Source organism: Drosophila ananassae, chromosome 2R (assembly GCF_017639315.1).
Source record: "Drosophila ananassae strain 14024-0371.13 chromosome 2R, ASM1763931v2, whole genome shotgun sequence".
NCBI lineage: Eukaryota > Metazoa > Arthropoda > Insecta > Diptera > Drosophilidae > Drosophila > Drosophila ananassae.
The window spans coordinates 16937198-16957396 of record NC_057928.1 but is presented as its reverse complement, the minus strand read 5'-3'; the positions used below and the strand labels follow the sequence as shown (position 1 = coordinate 16957396).

Genomic DNA, 20199 nt, shown 5'->3' with positions numbered 1-20199 from the left:
GAGTTCAGCAAGTCAATTGCCATTAACTGGAGCGGCCTTTCATTTAATTAAGAGCTAATTGCAACTCCCCCCATTGCGCAAAAAAAAAAAAAAAAAGAAAACAATTTCAGATCATTAGGGCTGGCTGGGTTTTTATCTTTATGATTCAGATCCCTTTGATTTCCACTCGAAAATGATCAAAGAACTCGAGCAATTACAAAGGTATAACTGTACAAGTGCACCCTACCATTAAGATTGGTAATAAAATATATATAATCTTATAAAAATCATAAATCGGACCTCTCTGACACAGCGATAAGGCACTTATTTTGGTGAAAACTTTGTCCAAAAAATTGTTCTAATTTGGCTTTATGGCTCTGTGATTGATGGGCACGCGGTGGGTATCGAAATAAAGCCGTGATTGATTGACTCTTTGGGCTGATTTTGATTTTGAATGGGATTATGCATAGTGTACACTGAACAGCCGGGCAGAAAAAAAAAGGAAAGGGAGCTGGTGGAGCTTGGAATGGAAATAAATAAAAAGTACAGCGCACAAATTGCGCAAAAAGCCAAGAACACCATGCCAGTGCTGGCTATAATATTTACACTTAAATAAAATTTGATTTTTTTCTTAAAAAACAAAAACTTAGATTTGAAAAATAAGAGGTTTGAATGGAGTTATCTTGTGATACGAAAAATAATAGAAATATTATAATTTTTATGTTAATTTTATTGCATTTTTTAGTGTACAACAACACGGTGGCCAGCTGCAGCGCAGACGTCGACTTCTAATTGCCTTGAAAGGGAGAAACGGCAGCAGATACAGATATAAACAAGCGCATGTGCATTTGTATCTTGCAGTTCGGAGTTTTGTGTGTGGGGTGAAGAATTCTTTTTCAAAAAAAGCAAAGCACAAAAAAAAAACAACAAACGAAAAATAATTCAAAAACGGACCAACTGGGTCTCTTCAAATAGGAATTGTATTTCGCCTGCAGTTTGAGAGCCACTGCTGCAGTTGCATTTTTTTTTTCGTTATGGATTTAAAGGGAAGAGTTTTCTATTTTGTATAAACTTTTAAGTTAATATGACTTCTAATAACTGTTTTTTTTTTATTAGGAATAATAATAGAGTAACTTAAAAAGCATTTCCAATTAGAAATTCCTATAGATAGGACCTCGACTGTATAGAGTTCCTGCCCTCCTTGAGGGCAGTTGAGTTTGAGAGCCACTGATGTAGTTGCCTTTGTTTTCATAGGGCTTTTTAAGGAAATGTGTTCTTTTTAATATAAACTTTTAAGATAATAAGACTTCTAATAACTGTTTTGAAGAGAAATTATAAAAAAAAACCTTTAAAACCATTTCCAATTAGAAATTGCAATAGAATACCTATAGATAGGACCTCGACTGTATAGTGTGCCTGCCCTGGGGGGCGTTGGCACCTCCCATCATCACTGGTTTCCTTTCTCTCGACGCCTTGGCCTTGTTGGCCGCCTTTTTTCTGCCTGGCTGTCGTTGGCCTCTCGGCTGACCCGTTAAGTGTAATTGAATTTAAACGGCAATTGTCTTGCGAGTGCAGTTGTTTTTATTTGCAAATCACCGCACCAGTGGCTCTCAAACTGCAGCTTAACGGTGATGCACAGTAGTGGTCTTGCCGGAGGGCAGAGCGAGATGGCAACTGCCCAAGCGGAATGCGGTTTAAAAATAAAACCAAGCCCAGATTGGTGGAGCGCTAGAGGGGAGGCGGGGGGCCAAACGAAGCCAAAACGTGCTTTGGCTAAGACCCTACTTAGCCTAGTTTACGACTGACGGCGAGAGCCTGGCTCAGAGACACCTGTGCACGGAAAGGGCAGAGACACTACCCCAACTACCCCTCCCTCCCTCCCCCCCCACGAGTGTTATGGTAATTTTCAATTACAGGTGATACCCCCTAAAAAAAGGTAATAAAATAACTACAAGTTTTAAGAATTTTTATTTAAATTTCTCTTTCCTTTTCTCATTTTCTGTTTCTTTGTTTCTTAATAATTATTACTAGAAATGTAATAAAAAAAAGTAGTCCTTCTTAGCCAGGCTAAACTGTAGTACAGCCACTTATGACAGGCTGGAAATTTTACGACCAGTTTGCACGCAAGAATACCTTAAAACCCATCCCACCACTGTGGATCGGTTGGGATGGATGGATGGACTCTCTGCCTCTGATGAGTAGATCGGGAATGCCCTTTACAGTTAGTTCGGCCACTCCGATTATGCAACACCACCTTGTGCCTTGCTTCCTCTTGCTCAGTTTATTGGCTTATAAAGTAGAGCATCGAACCATAAAACATTCACCAACAACAACAATAATAATAGCAATAAAACTAACAATAATAATAATAATAATAATAGTTATATTAGTGATGTTTATTATCATTTTTTACCTGTAACAGCCTCGTAGTATCCCAAATCCAGCGTGAATGATTATTTTATTATCCTGGCGATCACAAAAAAGATATTATCCTTTGGGAGCTGAGCCTTCTCTCTCTCTCTCTCTTTCTCTTTCTCTTTCTAACTGTTATGATGATTGAAAAATAATTAAAATTGTAAAAATATATCCCGTATTTGTTTTTCTTTCAACAATTTTCACTTTACGATCTTTTCTCTTCCTCATCCTCCGCTCCTCCTCTTCTTCGCGAGAGTAGAACACAGAAATCAGAGTGTCTGAGTGGGAAAGAGATGCAGAAGACGCGTAAGCCACGAAGATGGATAAAAAAAAAAAAAACAGGCCAAGAGGAGGAGGAGGAGCACGATGATGAGGAGGAGAGAAAAACCGGAAAGTTGTTATTGTTGGGCTCTCTGCCATAAGCGGCGTTCTTGGCTCGCTGTTGTTGTTGTTGTTGTCCCCAGTAGAGCCAAAAAATAAAGAAGAAGTGTTATTGCCAGAAGAAGAAATCTTCAGCGTCTTCTTAGCAGCATCTCGGGAAGAATTCTGTTTTAGGCTTTTGGTGGGATTCTGTTTTAATTTATGCCAACAAATTTTTGTCACTTGTTGCTGCTGCTGCTGCTGCTTCTGACCTTAATAAACAAATTCCAATGCACACACCAACACACACACTCACACACACACACACACGCTGCGCAAAAAACCAGCTTTGTAGGTTTTTTTTTCTATTTTTTTTGTTTTTTTTTTTTTGGGGCAGTGTAATTAGAAATAGCCGCGCTCTAAACACCGGCCCAAACAACAACAACAATAATAACAATAGTAGCTGCCTTTTCTAATTAGCTCAACTGCAACAACAACAACAACAGCAACACCAGCAAGCAACAGGAGAGCGGCTTAAAAGAGCAAGCGGTTTGCTGATTACGTTTCACTTAATGGCTCAGTGGCGGCGTTTTATTTTTTTTCTTATTTATTTTTTTTTTTTGCACGGCACACGTAGATTCTAGCTTGTTTCCCGTTTAACCGCCGCCGATTCAAAACAACCGTTCGCGCATTCAACTCTTAAGCTCGACTTTCCCTGGCTCTTGGCTTTCTGTACTTTCTGTACTGGGCTTTAATTCAAATCGTTCTCTAGCGCATTTTTTTAAAATTCAAATATGAACACGATGAGCGCGATTGTCCGACGTACGTTCGTTCACTTGGTTTGGTAGGAGCTGTTTGACACGTTCTTCTTCTGCTGCCATCTACAGCCGTCCAACCATGTTCGATCCCTAGGGGTGGGCAAGCTTCGACGGAAATATCAACATATCGATATACTAAATGTCTAATTTGCCATTATCGATGTTTTTGTCGCATCACTAATGTAACCGCCAAAGGTGTATGTAGGAAAATAAATTATATTTATAAATTAAGTTATTTCATGTACTTATTTATTACAATTAATGAAAAGGAAACATTTTTTAACTGTAAATAATTCAATAAACTACACGCATTCGGTATTTTCTTGTATTATGCACAATTTTTGAGAGGGATTTTAAAGGGGTACCAGGAAATTTGACAATAAATCGAAAAAATAATTTTCAACCAGATTTTGATGCAGATTTTCGGAGAATCGAGCTACAAATCGTTTAAGGTATCCCTCTTAAGGATCGGAGCAATATTGGCGAAGATATAGCCTTCGCAGTGGCTCATATTGGCCTTACAAGCGGTTTTCATCATTTTTGAAGGGGTCCCCCCAGAAAATTTGACAAAAAATAGAAAAAATAATTTGCATTTAGATTTTGATGCAGATTTGCGGAGAATCAAACTACAAATCGTTTAAGGTATCCCGCTTAAGGATCGAAGCGATATTGGCGAAGATATAGCCTTCGCAGTGGCTCATATTGGCCTTACAAGCGGTTTTCATCATTTTTGAAGGGGACCCCCCAGAAAATTTGACAAAAAATCGAAAAATAATTTGCATCCAGATTTTGATGCAGATTTTCGGAAAATCGAGCTACAAATCGTTTAAGGTATGCCGCTCTAGGATCGGAGAGATATTGGCGAAGATATAGCATTCGCAGCGGCTCATATTGGCCTCACAAGCGTTTTTCATCATTTTTGAAGGAGACCCCTCAGAAAATTTGACAAAAAATCGAAAAAATAATTTGCATTTAGATTTTGATGCAGATTTGCAGAGAATCGAGCTACAAATCGTTTAAGGTATCCCGCTTAAGGATCGGAGGGATATTGGCGAAGATATAGCCTTCGCACTGGCTCATATTGGCCTTACTAGCTGTTTTCATCATTTTTGAAGGGGACCCCCCAGAAAATTTGACAAAAAATCGAAAAAATAATTTGCATTTAGATTTTGATTCAGATTTGCGGAGAATCGAGCTACAAATCGTTTAAGGTATCCCGCTTAAGGATCGGAGGGATATTGGCGAAGATATAGCCTTCGCACTGGCTCATATTGGCCTCAGAAGCGTTTTTCATCATTTTTGAAGGGGACCCCCCAGAAAATTTGACAAAAAATCGAAAAAATAATTTTCAACCAGATTTTGATGCAGATTTTTGGAGAATCGAGCTACAAATCGTTTAAGGTATCCCGCTTAAGGATCGGAGCAATATTGGCGAAGATATAGCCTTCGCAGTGGCTCATATTGGCCTTACAAGCGGTTTTCATCATTTTTGAAGGGGTCCCCCCAGAAAATTTGACAAAAAATCGAAAAAAAAATTTGCATCCAGATTTTGATGCAGATTTGCGGAGAATCGAGCTACAAATCGTTTAAGGTATCCCGCTTAAGGATCGAAGCGATATTGGCGAAGATATAGCCTTCGCAGTGGCTCATATTGGCCTTACAAGCGTTTTTCATCATTTTTGAAGGGGACCCCCCCAGAAAATTTGACAAAAAATCGAAAAAATAATTTTCATCCACATTTTGGTGCAGATTTGCGGAGAATCGAGCTACAAATCGTTTAAGGTATCCCGCTTAAGGATCGAAGCGATATTGGCGAAGATATAGCCTTCGCAGTGGCTCATATACGCCTTACAAGCGTTTTTCATCATTTTTGAAGGGGACCCCCCCAGAAAATTTGACAAAAAATCGAAAAAATAATTTTCATCCACATTTTGGTGCAGATTTGCGGAGAATCAAACTACAAATCGTTTAAGGTATCGCTCTTAAGGATCGGAGCAATATTGGCGAAGATATAGCCTTCGCAGTGGCTCATATTGGCCTTACTAGCTGTTTTCATCATTTTTGAAGGGGATCCCCCAGAAAATTTGACCAAAAATCGAAAAAATAATTTGCATTTAGATTTTGATTCAGATTTGCGGAGAATCGACCTACAAATCGTTTAAGGTATCCCGCTTAAGGATCGGGGGGATATTGGCGAAGATATTGCCTTCGCAGTGGCTCATATTGGCCTTACAAGCGGTTCTCATCATTTTTGAAGGGGTCCCCCCAGAAAATTTGACAAAAAATCGAAAAAATAATTTGCATCCAGATTTTGATGCAGATTTGCGGAGAATCGAGCTACAAATTGTTTAAGGTATCCCGCTTAAGGATCGGAGCAATATTGGCGAAGATATAGCCTTCGCAGTGGCTCATATTGGCCTTACAAGCGGTTTTCATCATTTTTGAAGGGGATCCCCCAGAAAATTTGACAAAAAATCGAAAAAATAATTTGCATTTAGATTTTGATGCAGATTTGCGGAGAATCGACCTACAAATCGTTTAAGGTATCCCGCTTAAGGATCGGGGGGATATTGGCGAAGATATTGCCTTCGCAGTGGCTCATATTGGCCTTACTAGCTGTTTTCATCATTTTTGAAGGGGATCCCCCAGAAAATTTGACCAAAAATCGAAAAAATAATTTGCATTTAGATTTTGATTCAGATTTGCGGAGAATCGACCTAAAAATCGTTTAAGGTATCCCGCTTAAGGATCGGGGGGATATTGGCGAAGATATTGCCTTCGCAGTGGCTCATATTGGCCTTACAAGCGGTTCTCATCATTTTTGAAGGGGACCCCCCAGAAAATTTAACAAAAAATCGAAAAAATAATTTGCATTTAGATTTTGATGCAGATTTGCGGAGAATCGAGCCACAAATCGTTTAAGGTATCCCGCTTAAGGATCGGAGGGATATTGGCGAAGATATAGCCTTCGCAGTGGCTCATATTGGCCTTACAAGCGGTTCTCATCATTTTTGAAGGGGACCCCCCAGAAAATTTGACAAAAAATCGAAAAAATAATTTGCATTTAGATTTTGATTCAGATTTGCGGAGAATCGAGCTACAAATCGTTTAAGGTATCCCGCTTAAGGATCGGAGGGATATTGGGAAAGATATTGCCTTCGCAGTGGCTCATATTGGCCTCACAAGCGTTTTTCATCATTTTTGAAGGGGACCCCCCAGAAAATTTGACAAAAAATCGAAAAAATAATTTGCATTTAGATTTTGATTCAGATTTGCGGAGAATCGAGCTACACATCGTTTAAGGTATCCCGCTTAAGGATCGGAGGGATATTGGCGAAGATATAGCCTTCGCACTGGCTCATATTGGCCTCAGAAGCGTTTTTCATCATTTTTGAAGGGGACCCCCCAGAAAATTTGACAACAAATCGAAAAAATAATTTGCATTTAGATTTTGATGCAGATTTGCAGAGAATCGAGCTACACATCGTTTAAGGTATCCCGCTTAAGGATCGGGGGGATATTGGCGAAGATATTGCCTTCGCAGTGGCTCATATTGGCCTTACAAGCGGTTCTCATCATTTTTGAAGGGGACCCCCCAGAAAATTTAACAAAAAATCGAAAAAATAATTTGCATTTAGATTTTGATGCAGATTTGCGGAGAATCGAGCCACAAATCGTTTAAGGTATCCCGCTTAAGGATCGGAGGGATATTGGCGAAGATATAGCCTTCGCACTGGCTCATATTGGCCTCACAAGCGTTTTTCATCATTTTTGAAGGGGACCCCCAAGAAAATTTGACAAAAAATCGAAAAAATAATTTGCATTTAGATTTTGATTCAGATTTGCGGAGAATCGAGCTACACATCGTTTAAGGTATCCCGCTTAAGGATCGGAGGGATATTGGCGAAGATATAGCCTTCGCACTGGCTCATATTGGCCTCAGAAGCGTTTTTCATCATTTTTGAAGGGGACCCCCCAGAAAATTTGACAAAAAATCGAAAAAATAATTTGCATTTAGATTTTGATGCAGATTTGCAGAGAATCGAGCTACACATCGTTTAAGGTATCCCGCTTAAGGATCGGAGGGATATTGGCAAAGATATAGCCTTCGCAGTGGCTCACATTGGCCTTACAAGCGGTTTTCATCATTTTTGAAGGGGATCACCCAGAAAATTTGACAGAGAATCGAGAAATATGTTTTAATTTCCCTCATTTCAAAAATTGTATGTATTGTTAAAGTAAATTAATTACGAAATGAATAATTTTAGGTTTGTAATTGAATTACTTCTATTTTTTCATGAACCTGGTTCGAAACTCTACTGATACTTAATGGTGTTGCCAGATTTGTGTATGGGCCCTCTGGAAATAGTTACAAATTCAAAATTTTTAAAAGATTTCAAGTTTCAATATTTTGCGATGATTGGTGAATAAATTAAACAATGGACGTTTGACTTAAACGGAAATAATATTTTAGGAATATATATTTTAGTATGTTCTTTCAATAATTTTATATGATCAACATTTGTACAACTATGAGATGATGCATCTTACAATTTAATAATTATTTGCGTTAACAAATAGACAAGATTTCACATGGGTGTCGACCCGGGGGTCAAAATCTTATAATACGTAGACGAAGGTCCAGTAGAGGGCATTGAAGGCCAGGAACATGCAGGGGAACAGGAGTCTGGAACGCCGATCGATCCACATGGCGATCTCCTGCGGGGTCATCGTAGTAAAAGTTGGAGGAGTGTCCTTTTTCTCCTTGTCCTTGTCCATGTCCACGATGTGATCGTTACTGGTTCGTCCACTACAAATGGAGACTGTGTCGGCGCACTCGGTTTTGATTATGGGCAAGTTGGGCTAAAGAATTAAAGGATAAGTTTATTATTTTTAATCACTCAAGATTGAATAAGGATACTTACATGAACTGTTAAGTAGTTGTTAAAGCCAGGATTCACAGTTCCATTGCCATTGCGGACACTTTCCGTGCTCGAGACAATGTTGTCCAGACTGGAGCAGGATCTGGCCCGGGATTCGTTGCTCAGACTGCCACCAATTTGTCGTCGCGAGGGTCGTGGGGTCAAAGTGGACTTGATGATGTATTTGCTGTTGACCTTTTTCAGTTCAATGTTCTCCTTTCGCCGCCAGATTGTGTTCACGAAGGCAAACTCCACCAGGCTGCCAAAGATGAAGAAGGTGCATCCGAGGAACCACACCTCCGATACCTTTATGTAGCTCACCTTGGGCAGGGTTTTGCTCTGCGAGGAGGACAGTGTGATGAATGACAGCATAGTGCTGGTTCCTGAAAAGAATTAACATTAACAATTAGTTAAAATTTAAAAGATTTATTTGATTTGAACCTTACCCAGCATAATTCGTGGGGGCGAGGCATCAGCTTGCAGCCAAAAGGATACCCAGGAAATGGCCACTATCATCATGGAGGGCAGGTAGTAATCCAGCAAATAAAAGCCAATTTCACGCTTCAGATTCACGGTAAAGCTCAAGGAGCTATAGTTGCCCACTATAAGGGTAGCATAAAGTTAAATAAGGTCCTAAAAATGATATCCTTTTCGTCCTACCAAAAGCTCCATGTCGCAGATTTTCAATGTTCGAAACCACCAAGGTGGTGTTGTGCCAAAATCTGGCCATATTATACTCCGTCAGACGCATATCAGGATCAAAGGATATAGGCATATGCTCCTCCCATTCCAAAACCAAGTCAGAGGTATTGTACATCCCTGTGGATAAGAATTACAAATTATTTAAGTTCAAAAATCTAAACTCCAATCACTTACAGCTCTCTAGGACAGTGGAACAAAATTGCTGATCAAAGGGAAACTTTTTAAAGTTCATCCAGCAGTAAAGGGTGGCCTGCATCCTGGTGGAAATTATAACGTTGCCCTCTGGAGACAGAGAGGTCAGGACATCCTTCTCGTCCGTACCCAGGATGCTGGATTCTCGTTCGTTGGAGAAGAAGATGTGAGGCAGCCAGAGGCGTTCGCTCAGGTGCTTCTGTCCCAGGATATTGTCGTAGCGATTGAACTCCTTGTAGGCCAACCGTTTGTCCTGGAAACTCAGTTGCAGAAGAGCGTGCATCTTGAATTGCAGCAGGTCTGAGTTGAGATTCTGCAGGAAATATACGTAGATCCTTGTCTTTACGACGATGGGAAGACGTTTAACAGGTTGCGCCGTATAATTGTAATCTAGGAGGAAGATTACATTTTAGATAGAAGTATTTTTCCAACTTTGAATCCTTTTATCTCACCTATGGGTCTCTCCAGGCGATCGTACCGGCAGACGTGGGTCAATCTTTGGATGAGTTGCGTCTGTTGCAGACTTGAGGCATTCACCAAAGAAGGACACTCTTCCTCATCAACGGCTAGGATGTTGGCACTAAAAGTTTAAGAAATGATAAGTGATCTGGATTTAACTTATAGGAACCTCTTGAAGCCCACCCCCCTTTCGAAAATAATATACAATTATTTAATATTTAATTAATTTTTTTTCACACCCTAAGAATCGGTGAAGCAATAGCTTTAAAGCGCATTAAAAATATTTACAATTTCGAGCAATACTTGAAAAGTAAAACAATTTACGGGTTCATTGGGATATTCCATGCTTGAAATACTTTTTTTTTTTTGGGATCTGACTTCTTCAGAGCAAAGCCGCATTAATGGGATAGAAAAAAATAAAAATAAAGGTGGAAGATATGGGAGTTACTGAGCAGTGAGCAGTGAGCACCTGAGCAGCTGTGCAAGCTCATTTGCAGGTTCCCTTAAATCATCAAACTGCGAAATAAATGGCTAAATAAAAATAAATAATAGGAAAATATTTGTCTTCTCTTCTGACAGTCGTCGCCTATTATTTAACTAGTATTTTATTTTTTCTACTTTCGCCATTATTTACTTGTTTGCGCAACAACAAAAAATTATTGAATTCAATTGACCTGGTCCCATAACAGGAAACTAATTAGACTCCGTATTGATATAGCCCCCAGATCTTGAACTTATCCGATAAGAAATTTTCATCCAAACCGGGTACGGGGGACTCTTGAACTTTTTGTTTCGGACTTCAAAGACAAAATGCCGACTGTAATAATAATTTTTCGGTGCGTTCGGTGAGAAAATCTTAATTAAATTCTAATCTCAGACATGGAGGATTTATTTTTTGCCATCGTTTAAAGATTTACCTAAAGATTTAAATGAAATTAAAAATTCCCAGACTGTTATTGCAACTGGTGAGGAACAACAACAGGTTTTGAAATCTGGAAAAATCCAGGGACAGGAAATATTTATAAACAATATTTCCAAATTCTGTAATGGGTGTAAGCCCCAGTCTTATCAGATTCCATGTGAACATATTCTCTGAAATAACATCTTGTTATCAGATAAAATTTTTGAGAGCCGTTATCAATGGAATCTGGTAATGAGTAATACTTTCCTTTTTACATTTCCCTATTCTTGATATGATTTATAATTTCAAGATTAGGAATACTTTTGGAAAGTTACTCGACTACCATTTTTTGTCAAACAAAAAGTGAAGAAATCAATCTAAATTTGGAAACGTCTTGCTAAAATTGTTTTTATCAGACCATTGGGGGTACAGAGGCAAATCAATTTGAATGATGTGTCTGATATTATGGTTAATGGTTGGGGTTTTCCATCAGTATTCCAGTTGAAACTTACCCAAGGCAGAACCAGATGCAGCTTCCAAAGATGATTGTAATCCACAAGCATTGGGAGAGGTCCTTCATTGTGTATTTTTTTTTGTTTAAATTTTCTGCTGAAGTTGGGGGAGTTTTCTGAACTGATCTTTTCGATTGCCTTTTGCTAAATGATTCGATTTTGTCGGGTTGTCAAATTATATGCTCATGTTTCACACGATCTCCTCGCACATTCACTCCACACATTCACTTTGCAATTAATGCAAATCCAATTCGATCGTTTCAAATATTCGATCGTTTTTTATTCGCGATTTTCCCACAGACAACTCGAGGACGAGGAGACTGGTCTACGGTTTACGGTCTACGGTCTACGGCTGTTTTCGGTTTGAGATCGCGGCGCTTTTGCGCCTTGTAGAAATACCCGGAGAATCCGAACCCAGAACCCGAACCGAGTCTGCTCTGTCGCTTTTTCTGCCACTCTCGACGAGCACTGACTTTTTTTTGGGTGAAGTTCGTGCCGTGCTGATCTAGCTCTCAATTATTTTGCTTTTATTTCGCTTTTTTTTTGGGAGACTGATAAGCTTTTAGGTGGTGTTCAGTGCTCAGTGATACTGCCACCCACAACTCGAAGGAAAAACAACAGGTAAGAGTTGTTACCTGGTCAAGAGCTCAAAAGCAAAAGCGCAGGGTCGATTGGCGATCGGCTCACTTATAAGCAGGTATAGACCATATATACTATATGGACATAGACTCACCCGCGTGCGTTACCCACTCGGAGAAAAACTATCAATGGAAACTATCAATGGTCCATCTTTGAGGTTTTTAAACAAAAAATTAATATATAGAAATATTCCAAAAAGAAGTTTGGTTTGAGAAATATTTTATAAAAGAAACTTGAAGGTTTATTCTTATTAATGATTAAATAGGATTACAATTACTAGTTTTTAGTTTATAACCATGATTCTGGAAGTCAAGCTAAAGTTTCAGGAACAAATTAACCTTTTTAAATACATATATTTTTTTTGGCAAATCAATATATAAATTGTAAAATTAGTAATTCCACAATACCCTTATGAATCAGTTTTTTTGACGATAATAGGCTATATTCACTAAGCAATAAAAGTATGATAATGGGGCGGAATCATACATAATTTTGTTTTCTGTGCACAAATCGGAAGCGAAGCATCGTTACAAGTATTATTGCATCGGTTGGGAAACCGGTATGGAACGCGTATTGGAAAATGCACCGAATGTGAATAAATAATCGTAACATTTATAAAGACACTTCAGGTTGGAGGCACTCGCATTTCTTGCCCCGTTGCCAGGCATTAGCATATGTATTTCGATCGGTCCGTAACAAATTGATGGAGCTAGTCATAGCTAGTCATATGGGCATCCAGTCATATGTTTGTCCAAGTGTTCCAGACTCCTCCAGCTTCTAATTAAGTCTGTAATATTTGCGCACGCTCTCGGTAATTTGTTTAATCTTCACTTGACTAACAGAAAAATCTATAATTCAAACTTGGATGGTTGGGATGGTTGGGATGGATGGTTCAACAAACTCATTGTCATTGTATCTCCCAAACCCAAACAAAAAACTATTCAATTCTTATCAGCTAACAATTGCAATTCCTCCTGGTTGAACGATCGAGCCAAGGGATTATGCTCTGAGGTCGAAATCCGCACACTTCTCCACACCTTCATACAATCATACAAAAAAAAAATAAACAAAAATGTATAGAAATATTAAATTATAATGAGTCTGACGAAGGCAAAAGGCGAAGCTAAAGGCAGCGACGTGACACAGAATTAAGAGTGTGACAATAATTGAATATATGACAAATAGCCAATTGCGGAATGAGTTAATATCATTTTGTCAAATACAATTACGCTCAATATTCAATATATTGGTAGCCTAGTAGTTGGCCCGGCCGGCCTACACTACAGTAGTCTTGAAACCTGAGTGGATCGTGATTGGGGCCTACCGGCTGGTTATGTTTGAATGATTTATTCCCTCATTTGTTCAGTGGACAGGTGTACGAGACAATTCAAGTGCTACAATAGCACGAGATAGATAAAAGTTTACACAAAATTTTATATGATTTAAAAAAGTTGTAAACATTTATGGCTAAAACTTAATTTTAAAGCTTAGGTCATTGTGGGGGTTTCCTTATACTTTTCTTCCTGTCTTTCTTATAAAAATAATGAAAAGGAATTGAATCCTATAAGACTCTATAAATTCTGACCTAAAAATACACCAAAATCTCTATTAATTTCTGGGTTAAAACATTGAAAATCCTGAAAGTTATAAAACTACCCAAAAAAAATACAAAAACAGTTCTTACGTCAATTCCCCAACGGACTTTTCTCAATTTCTCACCTCTTATCGGGGTTATTTTAAGAACTTTAATTAAATGAAATGCCCGTAGCTGAGCATATTTGATCTGGGAATATTTAACAAGAAGACTTATTTAATTATTGTTCGCATTGCCAAGGCAAACAGCGCCCACTTGTGATCTTATTTGGCCAATTTGGCGCGCAAAGAGCATGGCTTATCGCGGCTATCGTCCTATTTGCTCCAGAGCTCCAGTACACTCTACACTCTGGAGTCAATGCCATGGTCCGATCCGCTTGAATCCGGACGAAGGTGTTGGGTGGGTGCTTTGGTTTCGAGGTTAAAAGTTTATTTGCAGCGATTTTTATGGGTCGGTGGCAATGTGATTCTCGTGTTTACCCACAAATATTGGTCCAAGCTATTGTATAATATTTATCCGACGGCAACGGAGTCCTGGTTAGCACGTGATTGCGTGATTCGATCATTGAGAGGGAAATTTCTCAAGATCTATATCTTTATCTTCAATATGACTGTAGGATGAGTCATCCGCGGTGTCAGTTTTTGGCGCCCAGTTTTGGAGGGGCCAAGTAAAGTCTTTATCTCAAGACAACATCTGGCAGGCGGTTAGACAGTTGCTTGTGTTTGGATGCGAAAAGTTTAATTAATTAAAAACAAAAATGGAAAATGGTGTGCCATGTAAATAGAAGCCCGCGTCAGGGGCATTCAGTAAATATCAAATACAATAAATAGAATTGCAAATAAACGTACTCGAAATTGAAATTAAAAACGTGTATTATTACCCGGCAGATAATCGAAGACGATGGTCTCAAGTGCCTGTCTAAATTTAAAGCGATGACAGCCGAATCCGAATGGGTTTTTGGGGATGGCCAGTGGCTAGGTCTCTCTATCTTTTGTTACCATTTTCGAGTTGACTTTTGGGCCATAATCTCCGACTCCTTGGTAGCCCAAATTATAGCACCATATTGTTATCAGCCAGCGGGCGTACGAACCCCTTCAGTGACGTCCGTTGGGTAGCATTTAAAGCTTTGTTTAATATTTACTCTGGCCACCGTGGCGTATGCGTAATATTCTGTTATTTCTCATTCAAACCGTAACGGAAGCTGCTGTAAAATGTCAACCATTCCACTGAAAGATGACGGCGGATCGTTTTGTTTTCATTTTATCTCCGGTTTGTTGGACAACCGCCATCGTAGTATATATTTCCAATCTTAAACAATGTTTACAGCAATAATATCATGTTATCAGTTCTAGTATGTACAATACCTATGTGGATGCGATCTCCGTACGACTGACGAGAACCCACAAAAAATAAATAATTCACGTGTTTCAGAGACATCACCGTGACAACTCACTCTGGGTTTTTTTTCTCCCTGGCTAGCCAAATACAAATCCGGAGCGGTAGTGTTTAATAAATCAGTTGCTCCAGGTTTTTTTTCGGCCAGGAGACAGGCGTCTTACGTGTGATAGGAGAAGATCTAAGTAAATTAACTCAGACTGCTAACAGGGAACAAAAAAGGAGAATCACTTGGATATTTATAGAAGCGCATATCACAAATATAATAATAGGCTATCCGGTCTAAGAGTTTTGTTTACCTAGACCTCCTAAAAAACTTATAATAAATCACTGAAGGTATAGTTTTTAAAACAAGCATTACGAAGCTTTTGAAGTGATAAACTGGAGTAACCAACCCAATCATTCCCGTTGTTTAAATCAAATACTTTCAACTTTTAGCGCGATCTTAGCCGCTTACCACGTAAATTTTTGTATTTCTGAACTGGAAGTTCCAGCTCGATGCGTTTAAGTACGCCAAAAACAGTTTTTTCGTCATGGATCCGCTGGACTACGGATCCGTAAACTTTACACAGACATTATTCAATAGGCTAACTATGAGCTAACACGAAAACAGCCTCCCAAAGTGGATTATTTCGCCGCACCGGTTTCACCGCCGGTGATTGCCGGTGACTTGGCAAAGTCCTCGAAGGTGTCCTTAATCTTCTTCAGGCCCCGGCCGGCGTAGCAGGGCAGCATGTGAACGAAGCGGAAGGAGCTCTTGACGCCCTCGTTATAGTAGTGCTTTGCCAGGAATCGGATCTCTCCGGACTTGGGCAGCTGAGGAACCTCGAACGGCAGCTGTTTCTTCGCCTTTTGGACGTACGGGCAGAGCTCCGATTTGACGTTGTTGTACAGCTTATCGGTCTTGTCCGTGCTGCCCCAGATGCCAACACTCTGGGTGTAGTACACGACTCCAGCGACAGCGCTTCCGCGCAGCAGAAATCTGCAAAATATTAGATACAAATTAGCAAACTCTGCTTACGTAAGTTGCCAAAAATTGCAATTTTACTCACCCCAAAACCATGGCGATTTGTTTGATTTCTTGGGAAGAGAGAGTGACAGTCAATTAAGGGTGGTATGGAATCCAAACTAGTCTAGCCTGGTCGTTTTCGTTTAGAATTTTAGCAATTCCTATATCATATTATTGTCTCGCAGAAATGTTTTTTATTTTTCAAGTGTTAGTAAATATCCAATTGAAGTGTTAAAAACGTAAAAATTAGTGTTGGGTAACGTGAGCAGTGAAGTGGCATCTCAAATATTAACTCAACTCTATGGTGGAAAACTAATTTTAAATTTTTCTTTGAAAAAGTGTTTTTGCGTTCTGATTTTGCAAGGAACGGAGTCAAATAGTTAGCTTCCATGATTTGAAAACAAATAGATTTTCCTATTAGTAATTAAACATTACACGTCAGTGTAGAGTCATCAAGTTCAAAGTCATCGACCTTTATCTTTGAACTTGGTATACATAAATGTCTGAATTTTAAAATTTACAAGTTTACTTTACATAATGTTAACATTGATTTGAACACACCTTTTTCAAGTTTAGTGGGCCATTGACCTTTGAAAAGATAACCGCCTCACTTATGAACAAAAAGATTGTTAAAAATTCATATTTAAAGGCAAAACTTTCGACTCGGTCTAAATTACCCAACACCCGTTTGTCGCCTTTGAAGTTGATTCTTAATTCTTAAATTAGTTGATTAATAAGATTTAATACTTGGTTGGATGCTAAACTCCCAGCGGTGGCATTAAAGCAGTTAAGCCTGTCATTAAAGCCTTATGAATGCTTGTTCCGATCCATAAATCAGCAACCGCTGATATTTAGCCGGGGCAGTCGAAAATAACAAAAGCTGATACCCCTGCAACCGGACTGGCACGTGGATAAAGATTCGCAAAATCCGAAAAACAGAACCTACAACTGGTTAGAAACTAAAGTTTTTCGGAATAGTTCAAAATCTGGAAGAGGGATGGATACAAATTGGTCGTGTTTCCCGACATGTTGCCAGTCATCTGTCTAATATGTGTTTGAGAGCTTAATGCTTCTGTTGAAAGGGGCGATCAGATAAGCGAACCCGTCATGAATAATTCATATTTGATTTTGTCTGAATATGAATGGTTCTGCCAACTAGTTGGATAGCCGACGCACTGCATCAGCGGGGGAATTGGCTTTACATGATGGAACTCCGGAGGTGCCCACCGTAATCTATTGGTGATATATCTTCCCCCAAGGCCGGAACCAAATTGGAGATTAATTTGAGGCGAGCACGAGCATCAATCAGCAACTTGTTTCGGTGACATTTAATGCCAACTTTGTGGACGGTGTTAACTCAATTTGGTTTATTAGTCTGGTTACATAAAGTGGGTCTCGACTAGTCGGTCAATATTATGCAACGACCTTAATTAGGCGCCCACATGCAAATAAGCGACAATCTTTTCTTTGATTACCTTTAAAAGCGAAAGTCGTTCTTAAAGACAAGGTCAACCCATCGGAGAAGTATGACAATATTTATTTTTTTAAGAAACCAGCTCACAATGTGTTGATGAAAGCTGGCATTTTGGTTCAATTTAGTTTCTGAATCATTAGCATAGAAAACATGATCTCGACTAGTTCTGCAGTTCATAAATCTTCGACTATTTCAAAGAATATTCTGAAAATGGTTTGCACCTCTGATTTTGGAATGTACACTGAGAGAACTTGTGAAGCATTTAAATTCTTTGCTACTTAAGATTCTGTTCTTTGAGTTATGGTTCATAAACAACGAACATTAATGAACTTTTTTTGCATGATCTTTAAATATATTTAAGCTGACATTTTAGCTGAAAGAACCACTTTAGTTTTGTCTCAAAAGAATTAATTTATATTCTAAAAAAATTATCTGGCCGATAAGCTTCTACTATATTTGTCATAGAGAGTTTTTATGTTTTATTAAAACTTTTAAAAACAATTTACTTCAAAAATCGAGTCTTTAATTTATATATTTAATAAGTTCTTGATGTTTATATCTTACCTATTTTTACTTGCCTTACGAATAATAAAAGTAATTTTTTGATTATGTTTTTTTTTGGGTACAACTTTCCGGAATTCCAGAACAAAAATCAATTAAACCTAGTACTTTATTTATATTTCTAGAATATTTATTTGTTTGCTATATATTTTGGCATGATTCTGTTGCCGGCTGATTGCCGTTGAGTATGTCACAAGTTGCATGTGAAAACGATAAACATAAATACAAAATTTAAATATTCCTCAACTGCAACGGCATTCAGCCAGGCAATAATTGACAGCTATTTAAGAGTCAATATATAATTGTTTTAATATGGAATTTTGGTATCTGATTTTTTACCAGCGCCTCGACCTCCGCTCGTCTACGGGCGAGTGGGTTCGAATATATTCCAACTGGCGGATTACATGCAGCGGAATCGTGGGAATCATATCTCCGGTTGGCTGATATCCATTCGCATCGGCCACGTACGAAAAGGTCACCGGAATGCCCTCGGGGGACACATACTGGACCACTCCCACTGCTCCGTTTTCGTTGCCAGCCCCCTTGGTGGTGATGCCATTGGTGGTCTGGAAATCGAAGCTGTAGTGGCCAAGTGAGTCTGGGGGTATATTCCTGTAGTAGATGGTTCTGGCCGTCGAATCCCGGGCAATTCCACTACAAAAATGCAGGCATCCTAGGGCCATAACGACGAGTATCTGACGTACGGGAGGATTAGCGGGTCCGAACAACAAACAATTCAATAACAATCGACGCACAAACCTTGCAAAACGAGCGCGATGACGGAGACATCATCTCCTAATTAAAATTATTCCAAATGTTTGGTTTTACTGTCTGGATCTCGAACCTGAAACCGAACCTGAATCGGATTCAGTATTCAAAATAAAACCGTTATATAGCCGTGGTAGTAGCGACGATCCGCTGCAGTCGAAGGTTGAATTTGGACTGGCCTAAAGAGATTAAAACGGGTGCGAAAGGAAGCTTTCGATTTCAGCAGGGGGAGCTTGTGCTAATTTTATTCAAAACGGCGCTTTCTGAGAACAGTTCTCTGATTCAAAATCGAGGGGTAAACAAAACATAAATCAGGAATCGATGCAGTCAAAAAATCAAAAGCAGCATCATCATCCCAATCATCTTCAAAAGACGAGTCCGAAGCACGGGAATTGATTTATAATAATTTTGTGTTAATGTCGGGCTATTATCGCCTGACAATGAAGTTGTTTTCGGACGTTTCGGGGTCTATTTGTAGGTGTGCCTGCATAGCAGTCTCAAATGAAATCGAAAGTTATGCACAGTGGTGCGATATTGATTCCCATACCGATTTCATGGATTTTCCGGCGACTGACAAATTGCTGCATTTAGCTATTAATTTATTATAATTAAATTCTATTTTCGGCTGCTGTAAAAGGTCATGGTTGAGGCGAACTCTTAACTAAAAAGCCAATACCAAATATATTAATTTGATTTAATGAGGCGTGCTAATTATGCGAATAATACGTCAACTTTGATTATTCGATAAACTGTTGGCGATTTTAAAGCCAAACTGGAAATGCTAAAGGTTCACTGCACAATCATCGATCATGGCTAAAATTGAGTTTCGGTGTTTGGTTTGAATTATTTTGCAAATTAAATAACTTCTGTTTATCAAGTAAATGGAACGGTTTTTTTTTTTTTGGGAATTTGTGTAACGAATCCAAAAATAAAATTTAAAAATATTTAGGGTGACTGATATTTATATAAATTTAAATTGAATTTTGAACCACTGTGCGGGATTGGGAACTATGCAGACCTAGACCTTGCACGACTTGTACGTTTCGGTCCCGCGCCCTCTGATTTGCATAGCGCGACTTTACAACTTGCCGCCCGCCAAGGTGTCTCTGCTGCAGAATCATTCAATCACTCCATCAATCAGAATGCCTATGCGTTTGCCTAATGATATTTGCATTGTATTTATTTTGTTTTGTTTGCTTTTGAAAAGTATTTGCTAATTAAGAAACAACGGCCAGCGTTTATTCATCATTTACATAGTCTTCAATAAAAGACGGGCAGCATACTGGGTGAAGATGAAAGCAAGAAGCGAAAATAATCTTCGGCTAATTTTCAGACATAAATCTTCAAGTCAAACAAGTCGAGATCTTTTCGCGGACAACATTAATTAAGTAACACAAATCGACGCCAAATAGTTTAGCCTTAGAATCAGTTGCGAAACACAAACACGAAAAACTAGAAAACCAAAGCCGAAACTAAAACCACAACCGCCGATCAACTGC

At 38.9% G+C, this 20199-nt stretch overlaps 4 protein-coding genes across 4 annotated transcripts in view; all 4 read right to left on the bottom strand.

Moving 5' to 3' along the window:
* Positions 1–3676, bottom strand: part of LOC6506839 (spectrin alpha chain, non-erythrocytic 1) — a 30312-nt gene extending 26636 nt beyond the window's left edge. The window contains exons 1-2 of the mRNA XM_014909426.3: positions 3317–3676; positions 2393–2523 (exon numbers count right to left, since the gene is read on the bottom strand). The gene's annotated coding sequence lies outside the window, so the exon portion shown is untranslated. The remainder of the gene's footprint in view (positions 1–2392; positions 2524–3316) is intronic.
* Positions 3677–8035: 4359 nt separating this feature from the next.
* Positions 8036–11930, bottom strand: LOC6506838 (pH-sensitive chloride channel 2). Its single transcript, XM_001957105.4, has 7 exons — positions 11261–11930; positions 9841–9968; positions 9371–9778; positions 9155–9313; positions 8941–9096; positions 8498–8877; positions 8036–8435 (listed from the first exon to the last, which is right to left on the bottom strand). The coding sequence occupies exons 1-7, from the start codon at positions 11326–11328 to the stop codon at positions 8193–8195; spliced, it is 1542 nt and encodes a 513-aa protein (XP_001957141.1). The 5' UTR covers positions 11329–11930; the 3' UTR covers positions 8036–8192.
* A 3390-nt stretch (positions 11931–15320) lies between these two features.
* LOC6506837 (MICOS complex subunit MIC13 homolog QIL1) lies at positions 15321–16119 on the bottom strand. Its single transcript, XM_001957106.4, has 2 exons — positions 15941–16119; positions 15321–15870 (listed from the first exon to the last, which is right to left on the bottom strand). Exons 1-2 carry the CDS (start codon positions 15949–15951, stop codon positions 15516–15518), a joined length of 366 nt encoding a protein of 121 aa, XP_001957142.1. The 5' UTR covers positions 15952–16119; the 3' UTR covers positions 15321–15515.
* A 1921-nt stretch (positions 16120–18040) lies between these two features.
* Positions 18041–18875, bottom strand: LOC6506836 (pupal cuticle protein Edg-78E). The gene is made up of 2 exons (XM_044714437.1): positions 18692–18875; positions 18041–18627 (listed from the first exon to the last, which is right to left on the bottom strand). The coding sequence occupies exons 1-2, from the start codon at positions 18722–18724 to the stop codon at positions 18268–18270; spliced, it is 393 nt and encodes a 130-aa protein (XP_044570372.1). The 5' UTR covers positions 18725–18875; the 3' UTR covers positions 18041–18267.
* Positions 18876–20199: the final 1324 nt, after the last annotated feature.